This window comes from Mus caroli, chromosome 9 (assembly GCF_900094665.2).
Source record: "Mus caroli chromosome 9, CAROLI_EIJ_v1.1, whole genome shotgun sequence".
In the NCBI taxonomy this organism is placed as follows: domain Eukaryota; kingdom Metazoa; phylum Chordata; class Mammalia; order Rodentia; family Muridae; genus Mus; species Mus caroli.
The window spans coordinates 106,429,107-106,453,647 of NC_034578.1; the positions used below are offsets into that span (position 1 = coordinate 106,429,107).

The 24,541-nt window shown below is 40.8% G+C and overlaps 1 protein-coding gene across 13 annotated transcripts in view; it reads left to right on the forward strand.

Annotated features, from left to right (window-relative positions):
- The window catches only part of Lrrfip2 (LRR binding FLII interacting protein 2), a 107,228-nt gene that overhangs the window by 34,827 nt on the left and 47,860 nt on the right, over positions 1–24,541 (forward strand). For 8 of the 13 annotated variants that reach the window (XM_029481644.1, XM_029481649.1, XM_029481646.1 and 5 more), the window contains exons 4-11: positions 6,169–6,255; positions 7,693–7,746; positions 12,748–12,804; positions 12,899–12,943; positions 16,048–16,116; positions 18,899–18,940; positions 21,850–21,915; positions 22,888–22,962. In XM_029481644.1, coding sequence (XP_029337504.1) covers positions 6,169–6,255; positions 7,693–7,746; positions 12,748–12,804; positions 12,899–12,943; positions 16,048–16,116; positions 18,899–18,940; positions 21,850–21,915; positions 22,888–22,962 — 495 coding nt within the window. The remainder of the gene's footprint in view (positions 1–6,168; positions 6,256–7,692; positions 7,747–12,747; positions 12,805–12,898; positions 12,944–16,047; positions 16,117–18,898; positions 18,941–21,849; positions 21,916–22,887; positions 22,963–24,541) is intronic. The other 5 variants (XM_021171482.2, XM_021171484.2, XM_021171483.2 and 2 more) reach the window with 2 other exon arrangements.

Here is a 24,541-nt window from a genome sequence, read left to right on the forward strand (position 1 = left end):
TGTGTTTTCCTGTATTTCTTTAAGGACTTCTACCTCTTTAGCAGTGTTCTCCTGTATTTCTTTAAGTGAGTTATTAAAGTCCTTCTTGATGTCCTCTACCAGCATCATGCGATATGATTTTAAATCTGAGTCTTGCTTTTCCAGTGTGTTGGGGTATCCAGGACTGGCTGAGGTGGGAGTACTGGGTTCTGATGATGGTGAGTGGTCTTGGTTTCTGTTAGTAAGATTCTTATGTTTGCCTTTCGCCATCTGGTAATCTCTGGAGTTAGTTGTTATAGTTGTCTCTGGTTGGAGCTTTTTCCTCCCGTGATTCTGTTAGCGTCTGTCAGCAGACCTGGGAGACCAGCTCTCTCCTGAGTCTCAGTGGTCAGAGTACTCTCTGCAGGCAAGCTCTCCTCTTACAGGGAAGGTGCACAGATATCTGGCGTTCGGATCTGCCTCCTGGCTGAAGATGAAGGCCTGAAACAGGGCCTGTCCCAGAAGCTGTGTAGCTTCTGTAGTCCGCACTCTCACCTGCGCAGACTAGTCTCTCAGGGATCTGGGACCCAAAACCCAAGATGGCTCCCCACCTGCCGCCTTCTTGGAATGTCACTCACAAGGTGGTACATAGTCAGAGAAGCAGCTGCTGCTGCTGCTTCCCCTTCCCCTCCCCTCCCCTCCCCCTTTTCCCTCCTCTCCCCCTCCCCACTGCTGGGCCAGAGAAGCTTCTTAACAGGCAGTCTTGCTGGGGACCTCACCAGTGATGAGAGCTGCACCGTTTTCAGCTTCCTAGAAGAACAGCAGCGAGTCCTGTCTTCAGCACACGCTCAAGCAGTGAGCTCTGTGAGGCTGGTAGATGGCGAAGCTGCACGGATGTAGCCTGGATGGCTCAGGATAGCTGCATTCAGTGACAGATCTGGGCTCTCTTCTTCTTTTTTGCTGTTATTTGCAGCATTGCCTGGACAAACATGTTTAATGAACACCTCCCTCAAGAGGAGCTTCACTCAGAGATTCATGGTGTATTTCAACACACTTCAACTGTGACACCGGCTGGAGAAAGTCAGCTGCTACACTGCATCTGAGAACTGTAGTTCCCCTCAGTTCACAGGAATCATATCAATACCCTAGTATTGTAAACATTCTGGAAGGGCAGGCACAAAGGCTTATAGTTCTACAAGCTGGTGGCAGGATTCAGTCTGTGCTTCAAGTGTGTGGTTCTACTGGCATTGCCACCTTGTGAGTGACATTCCATCCTGTGAACAAAGGCATGTTAACACTTGACTTAGACCAGGAATTTGGCACAAATGCTCAATATGAAGGTTGTAGCTCATTTTCTTAGTGTGAATGCTGCCTTACTAAGCAAGAACTTTGTCCCTCTTCTGGCTGCAGGGACTAACAATTAGTTGTTTGATACAAGGTGTCTAAGTTAGAAGGTATGCCAGCTTTAAAAAAAAAAAAAAAAGACAGGTTTCTCTGTGTAGCCCTGGCTGCCCTGGAACTCCTTTTGTAGAACAGATTGACCTCAAACTCAGAAATCCGCCTGTCTCTGCTTTCTTTTGCTGGGAGCTTTTTTGAGGGACCACCTTTAAATTTAACAGAATTAGCAGCAACAATTAAGGCAGCAAACATAGTCCATGCCGATGCACTTGTCATTACATTTTATATAAAAGTCTAGGACATTGATGCTAGTCACTTAATCCTTGCCAGTCTCAGATGTCCACTGGAGATGTTGATGGTGATAGCTGCGCATGCTCATCCTCACTCTATCTTAAGTCCCAGACATATTCAAAGGATCCCCTTGCCCAGCTCAGCTGCCTACTTCATACGCTTAAACATTTGTTTTCTACATTTTATTTTATGTGTCTGAGTGCTTTGTTTGCATATGTCTGATACACCACGTGTGTGTCTGGTGCCCACGGAAGTCAGAAGAGGGCATTAGATGACCTGGAACTAGAGTTACAGATGGTTGTTAGCTGCCGTGTGGATGCTAGGAGCTGAATCCCAGGTCCTCTGCAAGAACAGCAAAGTGCTCCTAATCACTGAGCTCTCTCTAGGGCCACACTTCACAGAATTCTAAGTGTTTTCTTTTTTTCCTATTACATTTGCAGACCAACTGGCAGTAGGGCTGGACTAGCCTGCATCTACATGGCCATTAATACTGATACTGGTTGGATCTCCTTGTTTTCGTTTAGGAAACTTTCATGATGTCTGTTTTCTGGTACCAAATCCACTGCAAAAGTCTTTGAGTTGTGTATGCATGAATGTATGTATGTATGTATGTATGTATGTATGTATGTAATGAGATCTCTCTATGTTGCCTATTATGCTGTAGGACCTGAACTGCTGTGGTCCTCCTCCCTCAGCCTGCTAAGTAACTGAGATTACAAGTTCATGCTACAACACTTCGTGTCGGTTGTTATTGTTTGAGACAGTCTCTACTTAGGCTAAGCTAGCTTGAAACTGGATGTGTAGCCCAGACTGGCTTCAAGTTTTACAGCTCTTCTGCCTCAGCCTCCTTAGTGCTGGGATTCCAGGCGCACACTATAGTTTTAGTTTGTTACATCCTTCATCAGCCTTCATGTGCCTCATATTTCAAAGCGCAGCCACCAGCATCTCCTGAGTGCACAGGAGACTTCTCACCTGAATTCCAGGTCCACAATTGTACATGTTAATGTTAGGAATTGGAGTCATTTTAGACTAAAATCATAAATGATTTAGGCTTCCAAATATTATTATTTCATGTGTGATCATAGTCTATATGATCACTTTTCAACAGCTAAATCTTTTTTGGTGAAATATGCATGACGTTGGGTTTACCATGGTAACCATTTTGAGTGTGCATTTCTGCACACATTATGTGCATTTTTTTTTTTAAAAGATTTTCTTATTTATTATATGTAAGTACACTGTAGCTGTCTTCAGACACCCCAGAAGAGGGCGCCAGATCTCGTTATGGATGGTTGTTAGCCACCATGTGGTTGCTGGGATTTGAACTCTGGACCTTTGGAAGAGCAGTCGGGTGCTCTTACCCACTGAGCCATCTCACCAGCCCCCATTATGTGCATTTTGTACATTTATATTTTGTACCTGTCACCTCGATCTTTCTGCAGAACCTCACTATCGTTTAGCCCTGAAACTGTCCCTGTTAAACACTGGAGTCTCACGCCCCTTCCTTCTAGCACTTAGCAACCACCCTTCATTCTGTCTCTATGAATCCCATCTTAGGTACTTTACGTAAGTACAGCGAGAGAATGGTCATCCATCTGGATCTACCTTGCTTCATTTAGAGTCTTTATAAGATTCATCTGTGTGGTCATATCAAGATGTCCTTCCCTCCTAAAGACGGAGCAATATCCAGTCATAGGACTTAATGTAATTTGCTTATCCATCCATTTGGGTTGTTGTCACCTTGTGGTTTTTGGGACTATGACACTGTAAACATTGGTGTATAAATGTCTGTTTGGGTCTCTGCTGTTAAGTGTTTTGTATTTTATCTTTCAGTGGAGTTATTTGTATCAAATGGTCTTTCTGCATTTAGCTTTAATTTAGTTTGAATTCAGTTGTGTTCCATTTACTTTGTGTGTGTGAGAGATGATTGGTAAAGTAAATCTGCATGTGCTTCCCCATGGGTTGTACTCTGGGTGAACCCCTGCTGTACTTGCTGCGCTCCTGAGTGCTCACTTTAGTGTGGCAATTGCAGAGCACAGGCTTTGTCTCCTGCTTTGGACTCGGCCTTGGCTTCTCAGTCTTATAGCAGTGTATAGGAAGAAAATCAAATCAGGTAGTTTTAAATCCTGTTTCTCTGTGTTAAGTGTGGCTTAAACACTGTCCCCACAGAGCTAGATGAAGTAACAAAAGGATGACCGTGTGAGTCTCTCTGAGTGCATGGTTTTTCCTTTGGTCGTTTATCTATAATTTAGGATGGTAAGTCTCATTTTGGTGTGGATGGTACAGAATTGGCAACAGATCCTGGAGGGAAAGAATTGGTTTTCTAACAGAGACTACAAGTCGAAAGCTAAAGTATATAGAATGAAAATTCTTACTCATTGCCATGGCTATAATATAAAAAGTATTTGAAAAGTTTATTACTTTGTAGATTTAAATGCATTTGCTATTTACTAAGATGTAACTAAGCCTCGAAGTCTTTTTCTGTGACGTAAAACTCTTGTGAGAAACAATGGCCAGAATGGGGGTAAATAGGAGTTAGTTGTTAGCTGTGCCCTGCTCGCCCAAACTAACAGGGCAGAGGTTGGTCATCTCACACTGTGCATTCTTAGCACTTACTCTAATTGCTTATGGGATGGACTTTTTAGGCTCTGGCTGAGTCTGTTCTTATGGATGGGCATAAATACAACAACACAGAGGGAAGCATCTCCTGTAGCTCAGATTAGACTAAGGATGTGGCCAAGGACGGGAGGATCACCATAAAGCAGAGACCAGAGAGATCTGAATGATCTGTGTAGCACGTCAAACTGTTTATGAACTTCCTTGATATTCTGGCTTTAGCCTGAAATATACATTTTTTAAAGCAAATGTTGAGGCATTAAAGTTGTGGGGTGCCAAGAAGCATGCGATTCTAAAAGGTTTTATGTGTGTGGGTGTTTTGCCAGCATGTATCTCTTGTCTTCTACTTGTATGCCTAGTACTCAGATGCCAGAAGAGGGCATTGTGTTTCCTGGAACTGCAGGTACAGAGTCGTGAGCCGCCATGTGGGTGTTAAGAACTGAACTCAGATCCCTGGCAGCCCTGGGACTCATGCTGTAGGCCAGGCTGGCTCCAACCACAGAGACCTGCCTGCTTCTAGCTTAGGTTTCAATTCTTAAAGATTGCTTTGAACACAGTGTGTGTGTGTGTGTGATGGTAACTTGCATGGTTAATTTTCTCCTTCTGCCATGTATGTCCCAGGACCTTTACCTGCTCGGTCATATTCCCATACCTCCTCACCCCCAAAAGACAAGGTCTCTTTTCACAGCCCTGGCTGGCCTGGAACTCACTCTCTATTATAGGGGCTCCCACAGCAGAGCGAAGTATGACTCTCCTAATGTTAATTAGGCCTATGTGCAGAGCATGGTCAGGGAATCAGTTGCAAGAGCAGAGTCGCTGCCACCCACAGCCTCACTCTATGGAGAAGGATGAGTTCTGTGGAGGTGCTTAGATGCAGTCTCTGTCAGGTAACCTTCCACAGTGTGGAAGTGCCTCCTGAGGCTACACAGCCATGTGCAGTTGGGGCGGAGTCTCAGCAGAAAGAGGGAGGGGTTAAGATGTGAGAAGCCTTGTTTCTGCTTTCACCTCTTCCCTCCTGTCCTTGGTGTCCCTCCACTTCTTACTTTCACTATAGGCAACGGGAACCAGTAGAGGGTTTTAAACACCTGAGTGGTGTCAGAGACATTGTTGTCAATTTTATGGTCTTGTAGAGGATGGATTATAGGGCAGATTCTAGAGAGATGATTTGAAGATGATTGTAGTCCAAGCAGGAGACAGAGCTGGGTTTTCCTGTTGTGACTCCATTTACATTAAGTATGAGGACAGCAGATTATTAGAGATTAGCAGTTGCTTGGAGCTAGTAGGGTACAGCAGGGAGTAATTATTCATGCGTGTGGGCTTTCTCTCTGAGGTTCTTGAGTTAATAGTACTAAAACCCACCAAATTATATCTTCTTCAAAATGTTGACTTAGTCTGCATCCATGCTGCCCTGAACACACCTGGTCCACTTTAAAGATGGTGCATTACCTTTGATGCTTAAATTATAGCTTAGTTTAAGAGGGACGGGGACGGATGGTGGCAACAGGGAGGTGGAGACCCTGGAACGAGCAGAATTCGAGACTTCAGTGGTAACGAGTTTAAATATTGGCAATATTGAAAATCAAATAACAGCGGTTTCTCAAGTTCTTTGTATGATTGAGTTGCTAAGAAAGAAAGGAACAGAGCGAGCTTTGGGGAAGTAAGTGGTGAGCTGTATATCAAGCATGTAGTCAAGGCGAGCAGCTGAAGACAATGGTCCTGACACCAAGACTTGAGACCAGAGAGAGGGGAATGGATGGAAGTTGACTGAGGTCAGGCAAGCTTGTTAAAATGATATTTTCTTTTTCCAACCTCCTTGGAAGACATGCCCATTGTTGGTGTCCTCATGTCTAGTCTGTAAGTACTTTTCCTTCTTTCCGTAAAGCTGAGATTTTTGTTACTTTTCAGGCAGAAGCAAGGCTAGCAGCAAAGCGGGCCGCCAGGGCAGAAGCAAGAGACATCCGCATGCGGGAACTGGAACGACAGCAGAGAGAGGTAATGGAAGCCGCCTTAGCGGGCGCATATGTGCTACCTGTGTGCAGTGTATTGGGGCGAGGGAAGGGAATGATGAAGGCGAGATCTCACAGTCTCAGATCTCCATTTCCAGGGCAGGAGCACAGAGAGCTTTTGTGAGACACAAGGCATTACAGTGAGATAGTGACAGGGAAATCCCCATTTGGACAGACTTTTCCTCAAGGTGCAGTCTCCTCCCCCGAACTCAGCTCTGAGTCTTGCCCTCCTAGGTGAGGAACTGCTTTTTCTTTTTGGATAAAGCAGTTCAGAATGAACACAAAGAGAGGTGGAGGCATTGCAGAGCACATATGAAAAGGATGGGTTGTTGAAAGCACAGGGGCCCAGGGTGGCAAAAGTAAGGTCCCTTTATTCTTCACTCCATAATTCCAATTCTCTGCCTTCACAATAATCAACTTAGTAAGTCTGCTCTGGACATTTTCCTGGGTTTTCTTACTTATAATATAAACACAGGTCTGCCTGCATTGTTACTATGCTCACCGTCAATTCTATTTCCACAGAATGGGGGGAGACACCCCCATAATGAATCTTTGTGCTAAATGGGGAAGTTTTGGAATAGAAGATTTTACATGAGATGTGTGCAGGTCCAAGCATAAACATTGCAGTGAACCCCGATCTCCCCAGCTAGCTAGCTGAATCCTCATGCTTACCATTTTGAAGCATGTTTGATAAGGTAGGGAAATGGTCCCCAAACTATAAAATCCCACCTCAAAAGAATAAAGCAACCAATGCCTCTATCTGGAGTCGGAAAGGACTGGTTTATCAGTGCCTTGGCTTGATGTGTGGAATTATAATGGGTTTCATTATGTTCTGTAGTTTACAGATTTATATTATGCTTTTGTCTTCAAACAATTGGAAGAAAGTAAAATGGGTAAATGTCAGTTGATTAACATAGCATACTTGTTAACCTTTCTCTCTGATGTTGACTTGAGTGTGAAAACACTCACAAATGGTTCACTATTGTACCTTCACAGGGAGAAGCACCAGCGGAGTAGTAGAAAGCAATTTATTTTGATGTTATTGGTAGATTTTCTATTGATAAGTTAAAAAAGAAATTTATATATTTGTGTTCTATGTTGATGTAATTTTTTTCCTTTAGATAACAGCTTCAAATACTGGATGCAGTTGTTGGTTTGGAATGCAATGTTCCAATATATTGTTTTTATGCTCTTAAGATTACATGAAGTTATAAATAGAAGAGACAGTTATTAATAGAAATTCTATCTATGCAGAGAACCACGTGTCTTTTTTTTAACTGAACATACTAGCTTATTTTTTGTATTTTCAAACTATAGCTTTGAGTCACCTACTATTGTTGTCTAGGGCAAATGTGTGTAAGACTTTTTTGGAGAATGCAGCGAATTGAAAACCACTCAGCTCATAAAACTTTTGTGTTTATAGCCTTCTCATCATCATTCCTTTGACCGGAAATGGGGAGAGATTCATAAGTGGCTGGTAGGCCAGGATTGCCTGCCCTGCATGCTGTGATAACTGCTGAACTAATCTAACATGGAAGCAAAACATTGACTAATGGTTTGAGAAGTAGGCGGTGTGTTCTTTCTATGTGGCCTAACGGTCGCAGAGTAGCTGTTCTGTCTGTAGGGATCAGATGGGTGCTGGAGCCCAGCATTTTCATTGTGGTCAGTAGCCACACTTTGACCTCATGAAAGCCCCATATGGAGAAAGGTTGGGTCAATGAATGCATGCTTTCTTTGAATGGGTTTGCTTTTCCTCCCTCAATGCCTGCTTCCTCCTTTCATTCTCCATCTTTAAAAATTAACTCCACAGGCTCTCCATGGGAGATGACCCTCGGTTTTAGCCCGTGTCTTCTGAATTGTGTTCTTATTTCATCTCTTAGCTCTTTGCCAAGCCCTCTACTCCCATCGCAGACTTTTAGCTACACCAGCAAATACCATGAACCAGTAGGATGCTAGTTGGCAACCATGAACTTTTTTCAAGTTCAGATTTCAATGCAGGATTATTAATTTGCTATGTGACTAGGCTTGGGGGGTGTGGTATATGAAGCCCAATAATATTATGCAAATACTTGAAAGAGTACTTTTTTGTTTGTTTGTTTTTCGAGACAGGGTTTCTCTGTGTAGCCCTGGCTGTCCTTAGAACTCACTTTGTAGACCAGGCTGGCCTCGAACTCAGAAATCCGCCTGCCTCTGTCTCCCAAGTGCTGGGATTAAAGGCGAGTGCCACTATGCCTGGCTGAAAGAGTACTTTTATGGGAACTGTTGATAGGCATATTAGTCACCAGAGAAGTTTCCCAGAGAGTCTGAGACCATTGTCTCAGCTGGTGCTCACACCTCACCTTCCCATACAAGTGGCTCGTAGTGTGGTGAGGAGTCTCCAGGCCTGCAGGGGCCGTAACTGGGGGATCTTTGTGTTTAACACTTCATCAGCCATTGTGATAATCAACTTAGACAACTGAAAAGGATGCTTGGTAATTTAAAGTGAATCCTCGTGAATGTGGTTGCTATTTTGGAGTGTGATCTGGTCTTTGTAACTGAAAGTGATGTAATTAATTTTGTCTACTACATTTCTGCATGGGTCATATCAATGCATGAAGAAGAGTATTTGTTTGAATAAACAAAATCACTTAATTTTACAGATAAATACTTTAACTTGTTTTAATTAAGCATTTTAATTCTAAAATAGTATTATAGTTGCTTAGGTCAAACTAGAAGAATTAAATACAAACAAAAGCATATATTAAAAATCTGATATGTCTGTTCAGGGGCTGTGAAGATAGTCATGTCTTAACTAGTGAGAGTACCAGGCTTATGAGGTTTTAGGATGGAGGCTTAAGGTGCAGTTGGTGATTGACGTGAGCCTTGACTGAGACTTAGAACTGGACATGCACAGAAGGCGGGGCTTGGCTCAGATGGGAGCAGGGCACCTCTCTCCCACACTGCTGTCTCCTCCTCCTTCCAGTCAGTCTCTCCCAGTCCCTCTCGCCTCACTCACTCCCTTGTTAGTGAGCTCACATGGCTACGTGATATTCTTGATATAAACTCTTAAGTGGCTAATAAGCTTTTGGTGAAATCTATAGCTCTTAATCACAAATAGGAGTGTTGATAGATGATTCTTTCCATGTTAAATATTTCCCTTGATTCTAACTCGTGTGTGTGTGTGTGTGTGTGTGTGTGTGTGTGTGTGAGCGAGCTTGGCTTGCTGGGATGTAAGTGGGGAGCATTAGAACAGGAAGCTCAGGAGTGAAGAAAGCTACTGTGTGTCAGCACTGTGCTGCAGCTTTCCCCTCCCCTTGCTATAGGGGCACTTGTCAGTTTATGTATGGTTTTTTTTTTTTCAACTTGAAACAATCTAGATGTACCTGGGAAGAAGGAATCATTATAACTAAGGATTTTCATCCATCAGATTGGCCTATGGCCATGTCTATGAGGTATTTTCTTAATTACTAACTGATGTAGAAAGGTCCAGCCCACTGTGGGTGGTGCCATCCCTAGGCAGATGGGCTTGGCTGTATGAGAGAAGTAGCTGAGCAAGCCAGAGGAGGCAATACGGTAAGCAGTGTTCCTCAAGGGTCTCTGCTTCAGTCCTGCCTCTAGGTTCCTACCCTGACTGCCCTCACTGATGAACTGTAACCAGTAAGCCAAATAAAACTTTCTCCCCCTAACTTGGTTTTGGTCAGTGTTTTATCAATCATAGCAACAAGAAGCAAACCAGGACAAGAGAGGAGCAGGTAGAGGTTCAGTGGCCAACACTGGCAGAGTCAGAGTCAGAGTGTGAAGAGGAAGGGAGGCCACCACTGGTGCAGAGGTGAAGCAGGTAAGGGGAGGGCTGTGTCCTCCTGGGTTCCATGCAGTCCTTTGTAGCCAGCTGGCCGTTTCTCATGATTCTGATTTCAAGTCGTCTGCTTCAGTCAGCAACCTTTGTGTGGCTGGAAGAGTAAATGCTGTTTCTAGGGTTTCCTAATCTGCAACTGAAGGAGCAACTCCAGTGCCAGCGTAGTCATATTTGTAGGCAGAGAAGACAGGCTTGTTCTTGGGGCTGTGGTTTTCTCTTACTGAGACCACTTCTCCTTACATTAAGTGAACTTTTAAAAAGTGTGTTTTAATTTGATTAACCCAATTTGAATATAATAAGATAAAGTTCCAAAAAGTTCTGCTTTGAAGTTTTTATACTTTATTAGTTCTTATGAGAAACTCAGTCATCACAGAAAACATCACTGCAGAATCTTTTCCGAATCTGTATTTTACCATTACCAACATTGGCTTTTCATTCACGATTTAAGATTTTAGAATACTGGGGCTGCACTAAGAGCAAGGAATCTCTGTCCCTGGGCTTTATTTCCAGCCTGCGTTTACTGTTTGAGACAAAGTCTAAGTTGTCAGGCAGAAGAAGTCTGTTGGTCATGACCTTCCTAGTCTGGGTGCTTAATTTGTCATTCATGAGACTTGCCAGTCCCCAGCCAGGGAGGAAAGAACTGCCAAAAGTTTGGACTAGATATGTCCCTGTCATTTAAGTCATTGTTACGCTTGGATTGCTCAGCCCTAATAAGGCGACCCAGGATTATGACAGCGACTGTTTCTCATGACTTCTCCGAGAAGGGGGGTACTCTGCTCTGCATGAGAGCCGTAGAAGGCAGTTTGCTGTAATCTGTTCCATTGTTACTGGGGCTTACTTCAGGAAGAGCCACGGGGAGTTACTGTAGTACTGTAGATCTGACCTGGATGATGAAGAGGGCTGTTCCTCCACGGAAGAAAGGCCCTGAGTTTGTTGTTTCTGTGTCACTGAACCACAGCGGGGTGAATGTTGTATTTATGGTTCGGTTGTGTGCCGAGTCTGAGGATGGAAATGCTGGCCCCAGCCGTGTGCTCCTGTAGATTCCTCCTTAGCCTTCTGGGAGATGACTTTGTATCCTGCAGATGAGGGATGTCTTCTGCTTCCCTTTGTTTGCTTTAGATACAGGGTCTTAACTATGTAACCCTGACTGGCCTGGAACCCACTTTGTAGAGCAGGCTCATCTCAGACTCACAGAGATCTGCCTGCTTCTGCCTCCTTAATGCTGGGATTAAAGGAATGGCTAGATGTGTTGTCTAAAAGTGCTCTTCTATGGCTGGTGAAAGAGAAGTTTAGAGATTCAGCTTGAATATCAGCTTGGTGTTCCAAATGACACCAATGGGCATGTAAAGTTAATATCTCTGTTTAACACAAGGGTTTCCAATTAGTTTGGAATCTGTTACTACTTAGCACTCCGTGCTCTGCTGTGCTAACTCACATGTCTCCAAAACTTGTGATTCACTTACAAAAAGTTCAAATTGGTGGTTCATGCCTAGCGACCACAACTCTGTTGGAAATGGGTTCACAAAATCATCATGTTATCTTTAAACAGAATTTAGGACCTGTTTTATCAATTGTTTACATAGTGAGTGTCAAAGATGTTTTTTTTTTTTTTTTAAAAAAACTGTACACAAAAACTGAGACTGAAATAAAGGAGTAAACTGTGACATATTATTTGAATTACTATTTATGTTGCAGTGGATAGCCAGAGATAGCCAGAGATAGCCCCATCTATTTTCAGTGGCATAATGAGCTAGTTGATTACTGTAGGGCACTGTAGCATCGTTTAACTTTAGAAGACAGCATTGCTGTTGAAAGGTGAGCCTACCTAGACTGGTTAGATTTATTTTTTAGTCATAGTGCAAATTACTTTAACAATTTAGACATTACAATTCTGAAACAATGAGAAATTCCCCATGGTTGCAGGTAATCATATTTTGGGTACTCGCTACTTGATACCCATGTCAAGCTGTGCTGCTTTCCTGCTGATGGGCAAGCATGGAAATGTTTAAAATTACACATAATTTAGTCAGTTTCTTTGTAAGCCGTACAAGGCATGACTTAACTCTGCCAACCGTGAAGCAGTTATGTTATTTCTTCTGACTGGTCTATCACATTGACACACTGGGGTGTATTTCCCTATTTCTTTTGTTTCCCAGTTAGACTAGCGAGAGGAGTAGGGAAAACAAAACAAAGAAACAAGCAGAAAGTTTCCTCACAGTGAGCACAGACTACACACTAAGCATTTATAAAGCATTCTTCCTAAAAGTCAGTTCTGACAAAGCGAGCGTTTCGTCTGCCCTGTATAAGCCAGCACTTACAGTGAGGAAGTCAACCTCTGTGCTTTCAGTTTTCTACTCCTGTCACCTGTTCTTATCTCCTGTGTTGAGCTCTCAGGGCCACAAGTAAATAACAAGTGTTTGGACATACTCACACCTGCTGAGATAAAAACGCTGCCTGCCATGCTTGTGTCTGCTTTCCACCCAAAGCTGCCATGCTCCCAACTCAGCTCTGGAACCAAACGTCCAGACTGCTTATCCTCAGACGATGGTGCTGTGCTTTTGACTGGCTGCTTTTTCTCCTTTGCTGTGACAAACAATTACTTGTTCAGTGATTAATGATTGCTGTACTCTCTTTTTTTCCCAGGAAGATTCAGAAAGGGCCAGGTATTCTCACCAGTCTGGTCACCGCCGTCCTTACCTGGTTTGTAGTAACATACAAGCTTGCCTATGGTGCAGTCCCTCATTGGCTTCATTCACTCACAAACCTGTAATATGTTTGCTTTTATTTTTATCAGGGAGTTGAGGATACATTGTCTCTTCGGAGCCTTGGCAGTCACAGGGTTGGTATTCTAAGTTGCTTACACCGAATAGCAAAGCTTTTAACCTTGAGCTTCCTTCAGCATTAGTGATTATCTAAGCAATCTGACAATATCCATTTATACTTCTGCCTTTAACAATAAGTGGGAAATGCTGGCAAAGCTCTGTAGTGGAAAGAGATGCTTTCTCTCAAATTATTGCTAGAAGTGAATCAATTCTAAAATCTTAGCTATTTTTATCTTAACAGAGGTCCCTTCTCAATTTCTACAGAAATATCTTTGATTTTTTTAAAAATATCACAAAATGGTAAGGTTGAGTTTTATAAAATAACATCTGCTTTGTCCTAATATTTAGTTTTTTTCCTCATCTCATATCTTAAACTGACAGTCTATTAAATGAGCAATAGCTTTGGGGCTTGCCTGATTATTTACAATTATATGAATATATAATGAATATATAATTATATGAAACTATTGACTTGAAAATTTTATTGTCATATGTGTAAGAATTATGCTTTGACATTTTGATTGACACTGTGTAATGTGCCAGCCTTTAGTGTAGATTGCTGTAATTGAGTGCAGTTTGTCATCTAAAGTCCTATGTGCTGTGCTGCAGCACGGCCTGTCCCTTTACTTCTTAGAGAACTGTGCCATAAGACATGTTTTTCGTTTTATGTTATTTATGTTTTTTATCAGTAAAGCCATCTTTCATATTAAGGGGTGTATCTGTTCCAATTCTGTTCTTCTTCCTACCATATATAAAAATGGACTAGTTAAGCTATTCCAACATACCAGGTATTAACACATTCATATTTGTAAACACTTCATTATACTCTAATACATTGTTTTCTTTTGGCAGATGTAATCTATTGTGTTTTTAGGATAACTTTACACACTGGTTTTAAGTCATAACTGCTCTCTTTAGTTACAAATTTTAGAATTGTTTTAGAGTATTTTCAAGTTTTTAAATAAGATTATTAGTGACTTAAATGTGGCATTATAGGTGGTCGGAAAGCTGGCTCAGCAGTTATAAAGTGCTTGCTGCCTTTGTAGAGGACCTTGGTTCAATTCTTATCATCCACATGACTGCAGCTCACATTTATAACTCCAGATCTAGGGCATCTAATGCCATCTTCTGGCCTCTGCAGGCACCAGGGATACACACTGTACACATACATACACACAGGTAAAACACTTTACAATTTTTTTATATGTATGAAATTATTTTTTTCAGAAAATGAATGCATGTGTTGTATTTCCTTCTAGAGGAAGTTTTTCCTTCCTCTTTGAATTACTTCAAAAAGATTCTACCGAAGCCCACCAAAGTTTCAAAGTTGAGAGTCAGGGGCTATAAAGGGTTCCCCTCTTTTTGTAATTAGTCTCCTTGCTTTTATAATGCTCATAGTATGAACTTTCATACCTTCCTTATTGAGCTGAGTAAATTTGCATGTAAACCGGGGGAAGTTGGATCTTTAAGTTTGGCCTAAGTTAGGGAACTTTAAGTCAAACCTCCAAAGTAAAGAGATCTTCAGTTAAACTGGTAAGGAACTATTCGCCTCGAGTGGGTATAAAGCTACAATTTTAATTCTTTTCTTCTTCTTCTTCTTCTTCTTCTTCTTCTTCTTCTTCTTCTTCTTCTTCTTCTTTCTTCTTTCTTCTTTCTTCTTTCTTCTTTCTTCTTTCTTCTTTCTTCTTTCTTCTTTTTCTTTCTTCTTTCTTCTTTCTTCCTTCTTCCTTCTTCTTCCTCCTCCTCTTCTTCCTCCTCCTCCTTTTTCTTTCTTTCTTTTTTTTTTTTTTTAATGGTAGCTGCATGTGTTTCCATGGGTAGAGGAAGACTCTTAGTGTTTTTAAAGTTAATATATGAGGTCTAAAGATGTAACTTCAGCGGTAGAGTTCTCAACTAGCATGTGAGGACCTGGGCCCAAGCTCCACCACTGGATCACTGGCAGGAGGAACACTGTGCCTGAACTGAAAAGTTGTAAGGGAGGCTGTACTCTGTAGATATGTGTGTGTGCATGCATATGCAACATGTTTTACATGTATATAGATTTCTACAAAATTAAGTCTGAATGCTCTGATAAGATAAATTGCATTTATTTTAAACAGTGTTTTTTGTTTTTGATCCCTCTGGGGATGGAGCCCACTTCCAAGTGCTCCTCCACGGAGGCTGAGCCCCACCCCCAGCCTTTGAGATCATTCTCCCTGTTTGGTTTTAATTAGATGATATTATAATTCCAACCATTTGGAGTTTCATGTGTTGTTTTGCTTTGGGGATTGGGTCCAGGGTATCTGGTCAGCCACTTAGTTGTCAGTAGCTCTGGACTATTGGCTTCAGATGACTACCATTCCCACTAATTGGAACATGTCAGACAACATGTGACCTGTGTAAAAAATAAATACTATGGTCTAAAATGGTGACCTAAATATTCTTGCGGTTTACCATGTAATTTAAAGGTTTCATTGTTTCTCTACCTGTTTTTTTTTTTTTAAGCTTAAGAGTTATGTATTTAAAAGACTCATAATGTCTACACATTTATTTGGTTTTGAAATGTTAGCAGTACCTGGATGTGGGTCAGGTACACTTAATGGTTTTATGCTGCATTCCTGAGACTTTGAACTTTCCATTTGTCCAGTTTCAGAAATTACTCTATTGAAAGGTGCCCCTTACAGAACCTATATGGGTTGAAAATGCTATAGACATAAAGACTAAAGATAATAAGAACAAAAGAAACCTGAGACTGACTTCTGACTTGGGGGAGGGGCTAGTAAGTCAGAAGCTTAGACTGCGAAATAGAACTGTGTATGCCTGCTTGCTCCTGGGAGCAGACTGCTAATAACATGGAGTTAATAAGCCAGGTAGATGCCTTACAACTAACTCTACAAATGTTTGATTATTGTTTTGTGCACCAAATACAAGAAGAGAATAGTAGAAATCTCAAATTAGGAAACAGAGTGACCTTGAATCATAGGATAATCACTGTTCCTCATGGGTGGAGTTTGTACTGTTTAGTTACTGTTTATTTAGTTGTATGTTTCTGGCTTTGAAATAATTGTGAACTCAGTTTTTAAATTATTCTTTAAACTTGTCTTTTGTTATTTTAATACTACACTGTTTAATTTCACTGAAGAGTTCATCGAAGGATATTACTGGAACACACTGGAGCAGAGCCAGTACGCCCAAGAGGAGAGACATGATGGTGTGTAATTCTGAGATGTGTGGCCTTAGGTTTTCATGCATTTATTGTTGATTTTCAGTATTCTGGACATAGTAACAACAGGAATAGCCTGGTAAGACACAATGTGAGTTTCTGCTTTGTTTCCTTGTATAAAATTTTAAAGCAAGTTTCTCTAAGGATGAAAGCCTTTTACCCTTTTACATCTCGCTTTAGTGAGACTGTTCAGACAGAAGCATCTTAGGGGAGGAGAGGGTTTATGTGGCTCGTATCTCCAGGTCACAGTCCATCAGTGAGAGAGGTCAGGGCAGGGACTCAAGCAGCAGCTTGGAGCAAAACCGTGGAGGAGTGCTGCTTGCTGGTTTGTGTACAGACACATGCTTAGCTGGCTTCTTTATAAACTCATGCCTAGGGATGATGCTGCCTGCCCTGGGCAGGGCCTCCCTCCCACATCCCTCTCCTTCCACCTCTCCCATCCCCTATGTTCCTACAAGGCCATTGATCTAGGCAGTTTCCAATCAAGCCTTTCCTGTCAGATGACTATGGGCTATGTCAAATTAACAAACTTTAGGAGAAATAGATTATAATAGCCCACATAGAAGTGTTTTATTCAGTCTTTAATATTCCCAATTTTCCTTCTTTTGATAATTTTTAAGTGACATCACTACCAGCTGCCATTTATCAGATAAGGTGTGTGTGTGTGTGTGTGTGTGTGTGAGTGTCTGATTTCTCTACTATATATATTTTGTAATTTTTTTTTTGTTTTTGTTTTTGTTTTTCGAGACAGGGTTTCTCTATATAGCCCTGGCTGTCCTGGAGCTCACTTTGTAGATCAGGCTGGCCTCAAACTTAGAAATCCGCCTGCCTCTGCCTCCTGAGTGCTGGGATTAAAGGCGTGCGCCACCATGCCCGGTTTATATTCTGTAATTTTTAAAGCTAGCTGAATCCCACATTATATTTTGAAAAAAGAAAAAATTGGAATACTTTTGCTTGTGCTTGTTGAGATACCCTGTCATCTGCAGAGACCGTGAGAAGGAAGGCTTACCTTATTGGGTAGGATAATCTGTGTAAGAACATGCACTTTAATACTGTATGCTTTGCTCATGGACTTTTTTCTTTCCTAAAGAAATATTTTAATAGGAAAAATAAATAAATAAAACTTTTATAGAGAAGGGATTTGATTTTCAGAGAAATGTCACATACAACATTTTCAGTGAATTTATATCAGTGGTAAAATTGTACCACAGTCTTATAAATACATTTTTGAGGTTTCTGCCATATATGTTCTAAATGACTATCTAAGTAAATACAAATAGACAGGTTTTGTTATATTTGAACTAGTATTTTAATATCTTACTAAAGTTAGATTGTATATTTTTATCTTCTAGACTATTTTAAGCTTTATAAAATTGTGATCTCCACCAGAAATATATTTTATTCCTTTACCTAGTCTGTTTATACAGATTTCTAGTTCTCTGTTTGTATGTATCATTGAAACACGTTTTAGAAAATTACATATAAAACTTATGTATCTATGTGTATGTATAATATATATGGTTTGTTTTTGAGATAAAGGCTCACTGAGTGGCTTAGGCTGGCCTTGATCTGGGTTTCCTGCAGCCTCAGCCTACGTAGTGAGAGTTTGATTACAGGTGTGCGCCTAGTCTTATGAAATGATATTAACTCTCACAGGATGCATAACACCCTGTGATAGTTTTTTCTCCTGTATTTCACTTTTTTAAACTGCAAATTAAACTCACTAAATTTATTTCAAAAGGGAATAAACTTAAATTAGGAAAACATTACTGTGGGTCAAGGTTTTGAATAATACTATGTAATGCCCTAACTCTGTAAAAAATGGAAAAGATATTTTTACAAAACAGTATTTTTAAATGTTTTGTGATATATGTTTATCTTTGAGTAAGCTTGTTTAAAAACTTGTGAGAATGCTGAAGAACCATTGTAGGAGACTAGATCCACACAGCTATGTTCCATCCCCTTATAAAGGAGCCTACATGGAAATGTGTGTTTTCTGGTCTTGTTAATTTTCTATGATTTTTGATTCATATCTAATATTACTTGCTTATCTATTATGCATACCACATTTTGTTCTGGCCAAGCTTCTCATTCTGTTGAGCATTTTCTCAAAGAAATAAGATTTTTGGGTGTATGTCTCTAAGTATATGTCTCAAGGAAGTGCTGCTGCTCTGATTCAGCCAGGTAGATTAGGCAGTGCTCCTCCTTGCTTGGCTGTCTATCGATGGCAAACAGTGGTGGCAGCCACAGAGATGAGGAGGAAGGCACCTCTGACCTCACAATGGTTCTCCTTTACTCTTAAAGCCTTGGCCTGTACTGTTCTGTCATATTCTAAGATTGAGTTGTCTTACCATTACTACTTCAGAATTTTGTTATTTGAAAGGGAAATAGAGACTGAGGTGTATCTCAGTCATAAAAGTGCTTGCACAGCATGCACAGAGCTCTAAGTTCAGTCCCTAGTGAAGCCAGGGGTGGGGGGGTGGGGAGCACAGTCCTTTGGATGGTTAGGATGCCATCTGTCTCAAACTCCAGAGAAGGTAGGGCTATGGGTACATATAACTGCTGGCATAAAACAAAGTTTTAATTATACAGACAGTTCAGCAACAATGTCTACTGAAAAGGAAAGGTTATATCCAAATGTAAAAGCTTTTTTATTGAATAATCTTTTGCTTTTGAAGTAGGACTGCTTTGGTTTTAATAATGACAAGGCTGCTTTTTCTCTTATGTTCCCGACTGGTGATACAACAAACTTTCCTTCTCTGAACTGAAGTATGATACCATCAAGGACAGATCATCAAGAGTTTCGTCATTAGTATGTAGCGCATGGCTTTGTGTTAAGTGTGAGGCTTTACTTTCTAAACTCAGTTGTTGCTAATCATAGATTATGACTAACTTTCATGGTTTTGCTATGATTTTTTTTTGTTATGATCTTTTCGGGGAAGATGTATAACAACAACAAAAACCCATTGTTTTTGAAATTGTGGCATAGTCTGTTATTGGAATAATAGCTTCTCCCAGAGACTTCAGGATCAGGGCTGAGAGTCTCCCAGTGGTAAAGTGCTTTTTTTTTTTTTTTTCTTTCATCATCACAAGGCTGTAGGTTTGCTTCCCAATAGTACAAACCAAACCAAACCAAACCAAACCAAACCAAACCAAACCAAACCAAACCAAAACTGCCTCAAAATGATTGGAATTTTTAATGTAAGAGACAGGATCCCTGACAGTTACTAAGGTCTGTTGTAGTTCCGTCTGTTTTTGAGAGAAGAGCTGGCACCCCTGTGCTTACTTGCTGCACAGGAAGCCTGGTTTGCTAATTTTTTAACTTCATGTTTATTTATTTTGCCTGTGTATGTGTGTCACATGGCATATATGTGGAGGTCAGAGGACAACTTGTTGAAGCTGGTTCTCCTGACATGTGGTTCCAGGGATTGAACTCAGTTCACCTAGCATCAGGCTTGACAGCAAGCATCTTTATTCTCTGAGCCATCTCTCCAGCCCCTCTGACAGTGTTTTCATGCACCCTTAGCTGTAACAACACAGACCTGTACTTGATTTTGTGTCATAAGCTGGCAAGTTACTAAATATAACATCCAGTGGTGATGAGTGGCAGCTGAAGATGACCAAACATTTTGGCTTGACATGCTGAATTAGCTAAGGAAGTCATTAACTGGCTTGTTTTCTTTGAGCCACTATTATGCTGGCAGATTGTCCAAGTTTATGGACTACCTAGTTTGCACTTAGAATGTTCATAGTGAAGTATAAAGAACATTCACAATAAGAAAATGCATTTCTCATCTGGAAGAGATATCTTTACCCTGTATCTCATGTTACCTCGGCCTAGATCAGCAGTATGACATTTATCTCAATGTCACGAAAGCAAACATTTCTGCACAGATCAACACAAGGGACTCTGATGTCTTCACCGACTTGGCAGTATAGTATCCTGACCCAGACAGGCCATTTGAACAAAGAGGCTGAGAGTCTTGACTGTTCAGTCATGTGGACAAGTCGAGTTACTTGGTGTCTGCCTTGACAGAATCAACTTCAAGCCTCAAACCAACTAGGAAGTTGACAGCGGCTGCAGTGGTGATTCCTGCAGTGTTAGCCACAGAGGCCTTTTAGAAACTGCTGCCTTTGTAACAGACATACGGGCTTCTTTACATGTAAGATAAGTAAGCATATAGAATCGTTTTTAAGTTGTGTATGTTGGAGGTGGTAGTTATGGATTATCAAACTTTACATCTCAGGATGTACTGTTTACATGAATACCAGCTACTCCTTTTTCTAAGGAAAATTACATTGTGGTGTGACGGGTTAAAAGTTTAAGCAATTTAAAATATATAATTCTATGATGTGATACAAAGTTGATCTTATTAGCAAAATTCATACTTTGGTTTGATCACATGCAGAAATCTTATAAGTGATAGTAATATATGATATGAATTTATATTGAGTGAGATCAATGATGATTTTTCAAAGACCATACACTGCTCTTAGAAAATGTGAACACTGTAACTGGTGGAAATAAAGTATATAGAGTGCTCCTTCCAAAAAAGAAAAGAAAATGCGTTTCTCCTATTGTTGAGGCTCTGACTCTACGTGAAGTAGTTTTCCTAGGACATCCAGTTACACTTTGCTGTTTTTAAGTATTTGCAGTGGCACAGTCTTACTACATAGGTTGTGATTATGGTCTGCTGGCTGTCTGTTAGTAACAGGACTGTCCTTTGTCCCCCTGGGAAAAGTGAATATATATATATATATATATATATATATATATATATATATATATACACACACACACATACATACATACATATACACACACATACCATCTTTTCAAAGTACTTTGTGTAAGCTTCAGAACCTACATTTTCGGCATTTCTCTTCTAAGGAGCATATGCCATGAATGTACTAACTTGGTCTAAGACACTGTCTGAGGGCTGGAGAGCCGGCTCAAGGGTTAAGAGTGCTTACTGTTCTTCAGAGGACCTGAGCTCGGTTCTCAGCATCTATGTTGGCTAGCTCACAACCATCTGTAACCCATATCCTGGGATCCATGCCCTCTTTGGCATGTGCACACATATGGCATATACACACAAATAAATGCACATAAACTAAATCCAAAAGAAGAATGCTGTCTTGAGCAGTGCCTATGTGAACTTTTAGTTTATCTACAGCATTGCTTTTGCTTTTGATAAGATGACTAAAGGAGGTGGACTTTTGCCACTTATAGCTTTCTCAGGGCAAGGAAGTGGGGAGGAGACTCAAGGAAGGTGCAGTGAAGGTCCCCACAGACATCCTCTGACTCTGTCCTAATAGGTTTCCTTTAGCTGCCCAGACACTCAGGTTAGACGAAGAGGCGATCCTCTAGTTCTTATACAGATCCACTGGTTAGTTCTATTCCAGAAGTTTGAGCTAGTTGTGGTATTGTGGATAGCACCAAATTACAAGTAGGTTTCCTTCTCAGAGTTTGTTTTTAGGAACCTGGAATATACTTACTGGTAGAAACAGGCGGGCACAAGGAGAGGTCAGAGAGAGTGATGTACTTGAGGCCACACTCCCCAGCCTTCCCTTCAGTGAGTCCACTACTAACCAACAAGAAGTAGATTGCATGTGCACGACTCTGTATCACATGTACTTTTGCTATTACTTTATGATGAGTTTCACTCTTAAAATTTCACTATGTGATCTCTAAAATTAACTTTCAATATTTATTTCCAGAATCATTCTTACAGTCACACCTATGGGACGAAGAGGCGATCCTCTAGTTCTTATAAAGATCCACTGGTTAGTTCTATTTCAGAAGTTTGAGCTAGTTGTGGTATTGTGGATAGCACCAAATTACAAGTAGGTTTCCTTCTCAGAGTTTCTTTTTAGGAACCTGGAATATACTTACTGGTAGAAACAGTGAAGTGTGTAATAGACCCTTTCACCTATGCGATTACACTGCAGAAGGAATGGGCTTTCCATTTCAGTCACTTTCCAAACATTTCTGTAGAGAGCAAACGCTACAGAAATGGGGTGCTCGGAACACCTCTTTCTCCTTAGTGTGCTGTTGGCAGAAATGCAGTCTCTAGCTCCCTGCCAGTTCTGGGATCCCATGGGAGCCTTGGGAGGGGGTAGCAGGAAGGGAAGAGGGAGAAAGAATGTAGCTGAAACAGATTATAGTGACCTTGGAGTGCAGGGGCACTGGCACCTTTGTGGCCAGCTGAGCTGAGGTGCCTGGCTGAGGAATGAGTGTCAATGACGGCAGAAGACAGGGCTAAGAGAGTGCAGGTGGGGTAGAGGCAGTGTCAGCGGTAGAGAGTGGAGGTTCTAGGCAGGGATGCCATACATGAGCTTACCTTCTACCTAGAGGGAGATTTGGGAAGGGATTTCTCTAACCCAATAATTTATAAAAGAGGTAATTAGACAGTAGCCCTAGGTTTTTCAGATCATTCTTAAATATAGAGTGAGAGTAACTCCATTATTTGCATTTCATTTTTATTTGAGGGTTTATCGTCTGCTCTTTAAAGTAATAAGAATTAGCAGAGTCTTTGTTTGAAGTAGCTGCCCTTTAATGCCCATCTTTTCTAAGAAACTGTAAACCATTGCTGCTTGTTCTTTGTTTGCTGTGAGCCGTTGCTCTAAAGGCCTTGCTCTGGAGAAGAAGGAGCCTGCACGGTATCAGATTTTGCCTGTGTGTTCAAGGTTTGTCTTGGTTGTGGTTGTATCAAAAACATGTAACCTAAGAAAACTGTTCAATTTTGCTTTTTGCAGAGTGGCCTCTACTTTGACCAGAGAAACTATAGCAGTCTTAGACATAGCAAACCTGCCTCTACCTACTATTCCCGGGTTTGTCTAAAGATTTTTGTTCTTGTGTATCTTAATACATCTCTAACCCCCCTTTTTGCATTTTTACTATTTGTAACTAATCTATGGATGGTTTGGATATATCAGTTTTGGTAATTGATTCATATAATCCTTCTTGAGTATGTCTACGGAGAGAACTATTAAATTGCCATGCTTGTAATGAAAATTTCAAACACAAAAAGATTTTGTGTAGTGAACATCACATTCTTACTACTTAGGTCATATATTTATTTCCTTAGTCACAGCAATCTTTGCCTGTTATCTATCATTCTGTTTTTTGTTTGTTTGGTTTGGTTTTTTAAGGCAGAGTATCACTATATATGTAGCCCAGGCTCAAACTCAAGAGTCCTCAGCCTCAGCCTCCCAGTAGTTGGCGCTACGGTCGGATCACTATGGCCAGCTTCTAGCTAGGCTTTGATCCATTGCAAAGTAAGCCTTAGACATCAGTACACGCACTACTAGCTACACTTTTTAAAAGTTTACATCTGAAAATATAAGCTACGTATAGGACGAGACGGATGTTATTATTTGTTAGAATATTAATATAATATTAGAATCTTGGTTTTCTTTTTTGTCTGTTTTATGTTTTTGCTTTTTATTTTTTTAAATTTGATTTTGAGACATGGTGTGTCTCTGTAGTTAAGGCTGGACATCCTACCTCAGCTACCCACATCACCATAGTCAGTTAGAAACTTTTCTTTTTTGACATTTAACTTTTTTTTTTTTTTTTTAATGTTTTTTCAAGACAGAGTTTCTTGATGTAGCACTGGCTGTCCTGGAACTCACTCTGTAAAGCAAGGTGGCCTTGAATCAGAGATCTGCCTCTCGAGTGTTGGGATTAAAGGCTGTGCTAAAACCGCCTGGCATTTTGTGGTACCTAGTGCATTACAACTATTGAGGAATGGGAGCAAATCTATGTGATAGAATAACTTATTCGCACATGCAAGGCTCTGGATTCAATTTCGAGCACTGAAAATGCTATCAACTTAAAACCTTGCTGCACACACAGTTTTTTCCCCGTTATTCTTGTTTGTCTAGGTTTAGGGGAAAAGAAACGGAAATTGTGTCTTAAGGGACAACAGGGAAAGAGATGTAATTTCTTTATAAAGAGTGCTTTTAGTGAGTGAACTCAGCTGGTGAGTGCAGCTTCTCTGGTTAACTAGTATTCTGTGTCCATGTATGTTTGGAAAGACAGGCTTTCAGATCTGTTTGAAAAATGTAGTGATAGCAGTAACTGAGGACTCGTTTACCTGAGTTTTTTATTACGTGGCCATGCCCACTGGGAGTCTCTCAATAAAGCATTGACAGTGCCTCAGGAGCCTCAGGTGACAGTTCTGAGGCCACCATTTGATACACTCCCAGTCTTCAGTACACTCCTGGGTCCTTGGCTCCCACCCTGCCAATAATTTTATAATACCAAAAGGTTGTAGACATATTGATGGACAACACTTAGAAGTGATTTTCTTTCTTACCTTTAACAGTTAGCATTCAAAAACTTTTTAGTGACTTTTTTCTTATTTCCTTTGTTTTTACACTACTTTAATTGCTTGGGCCCGACTAA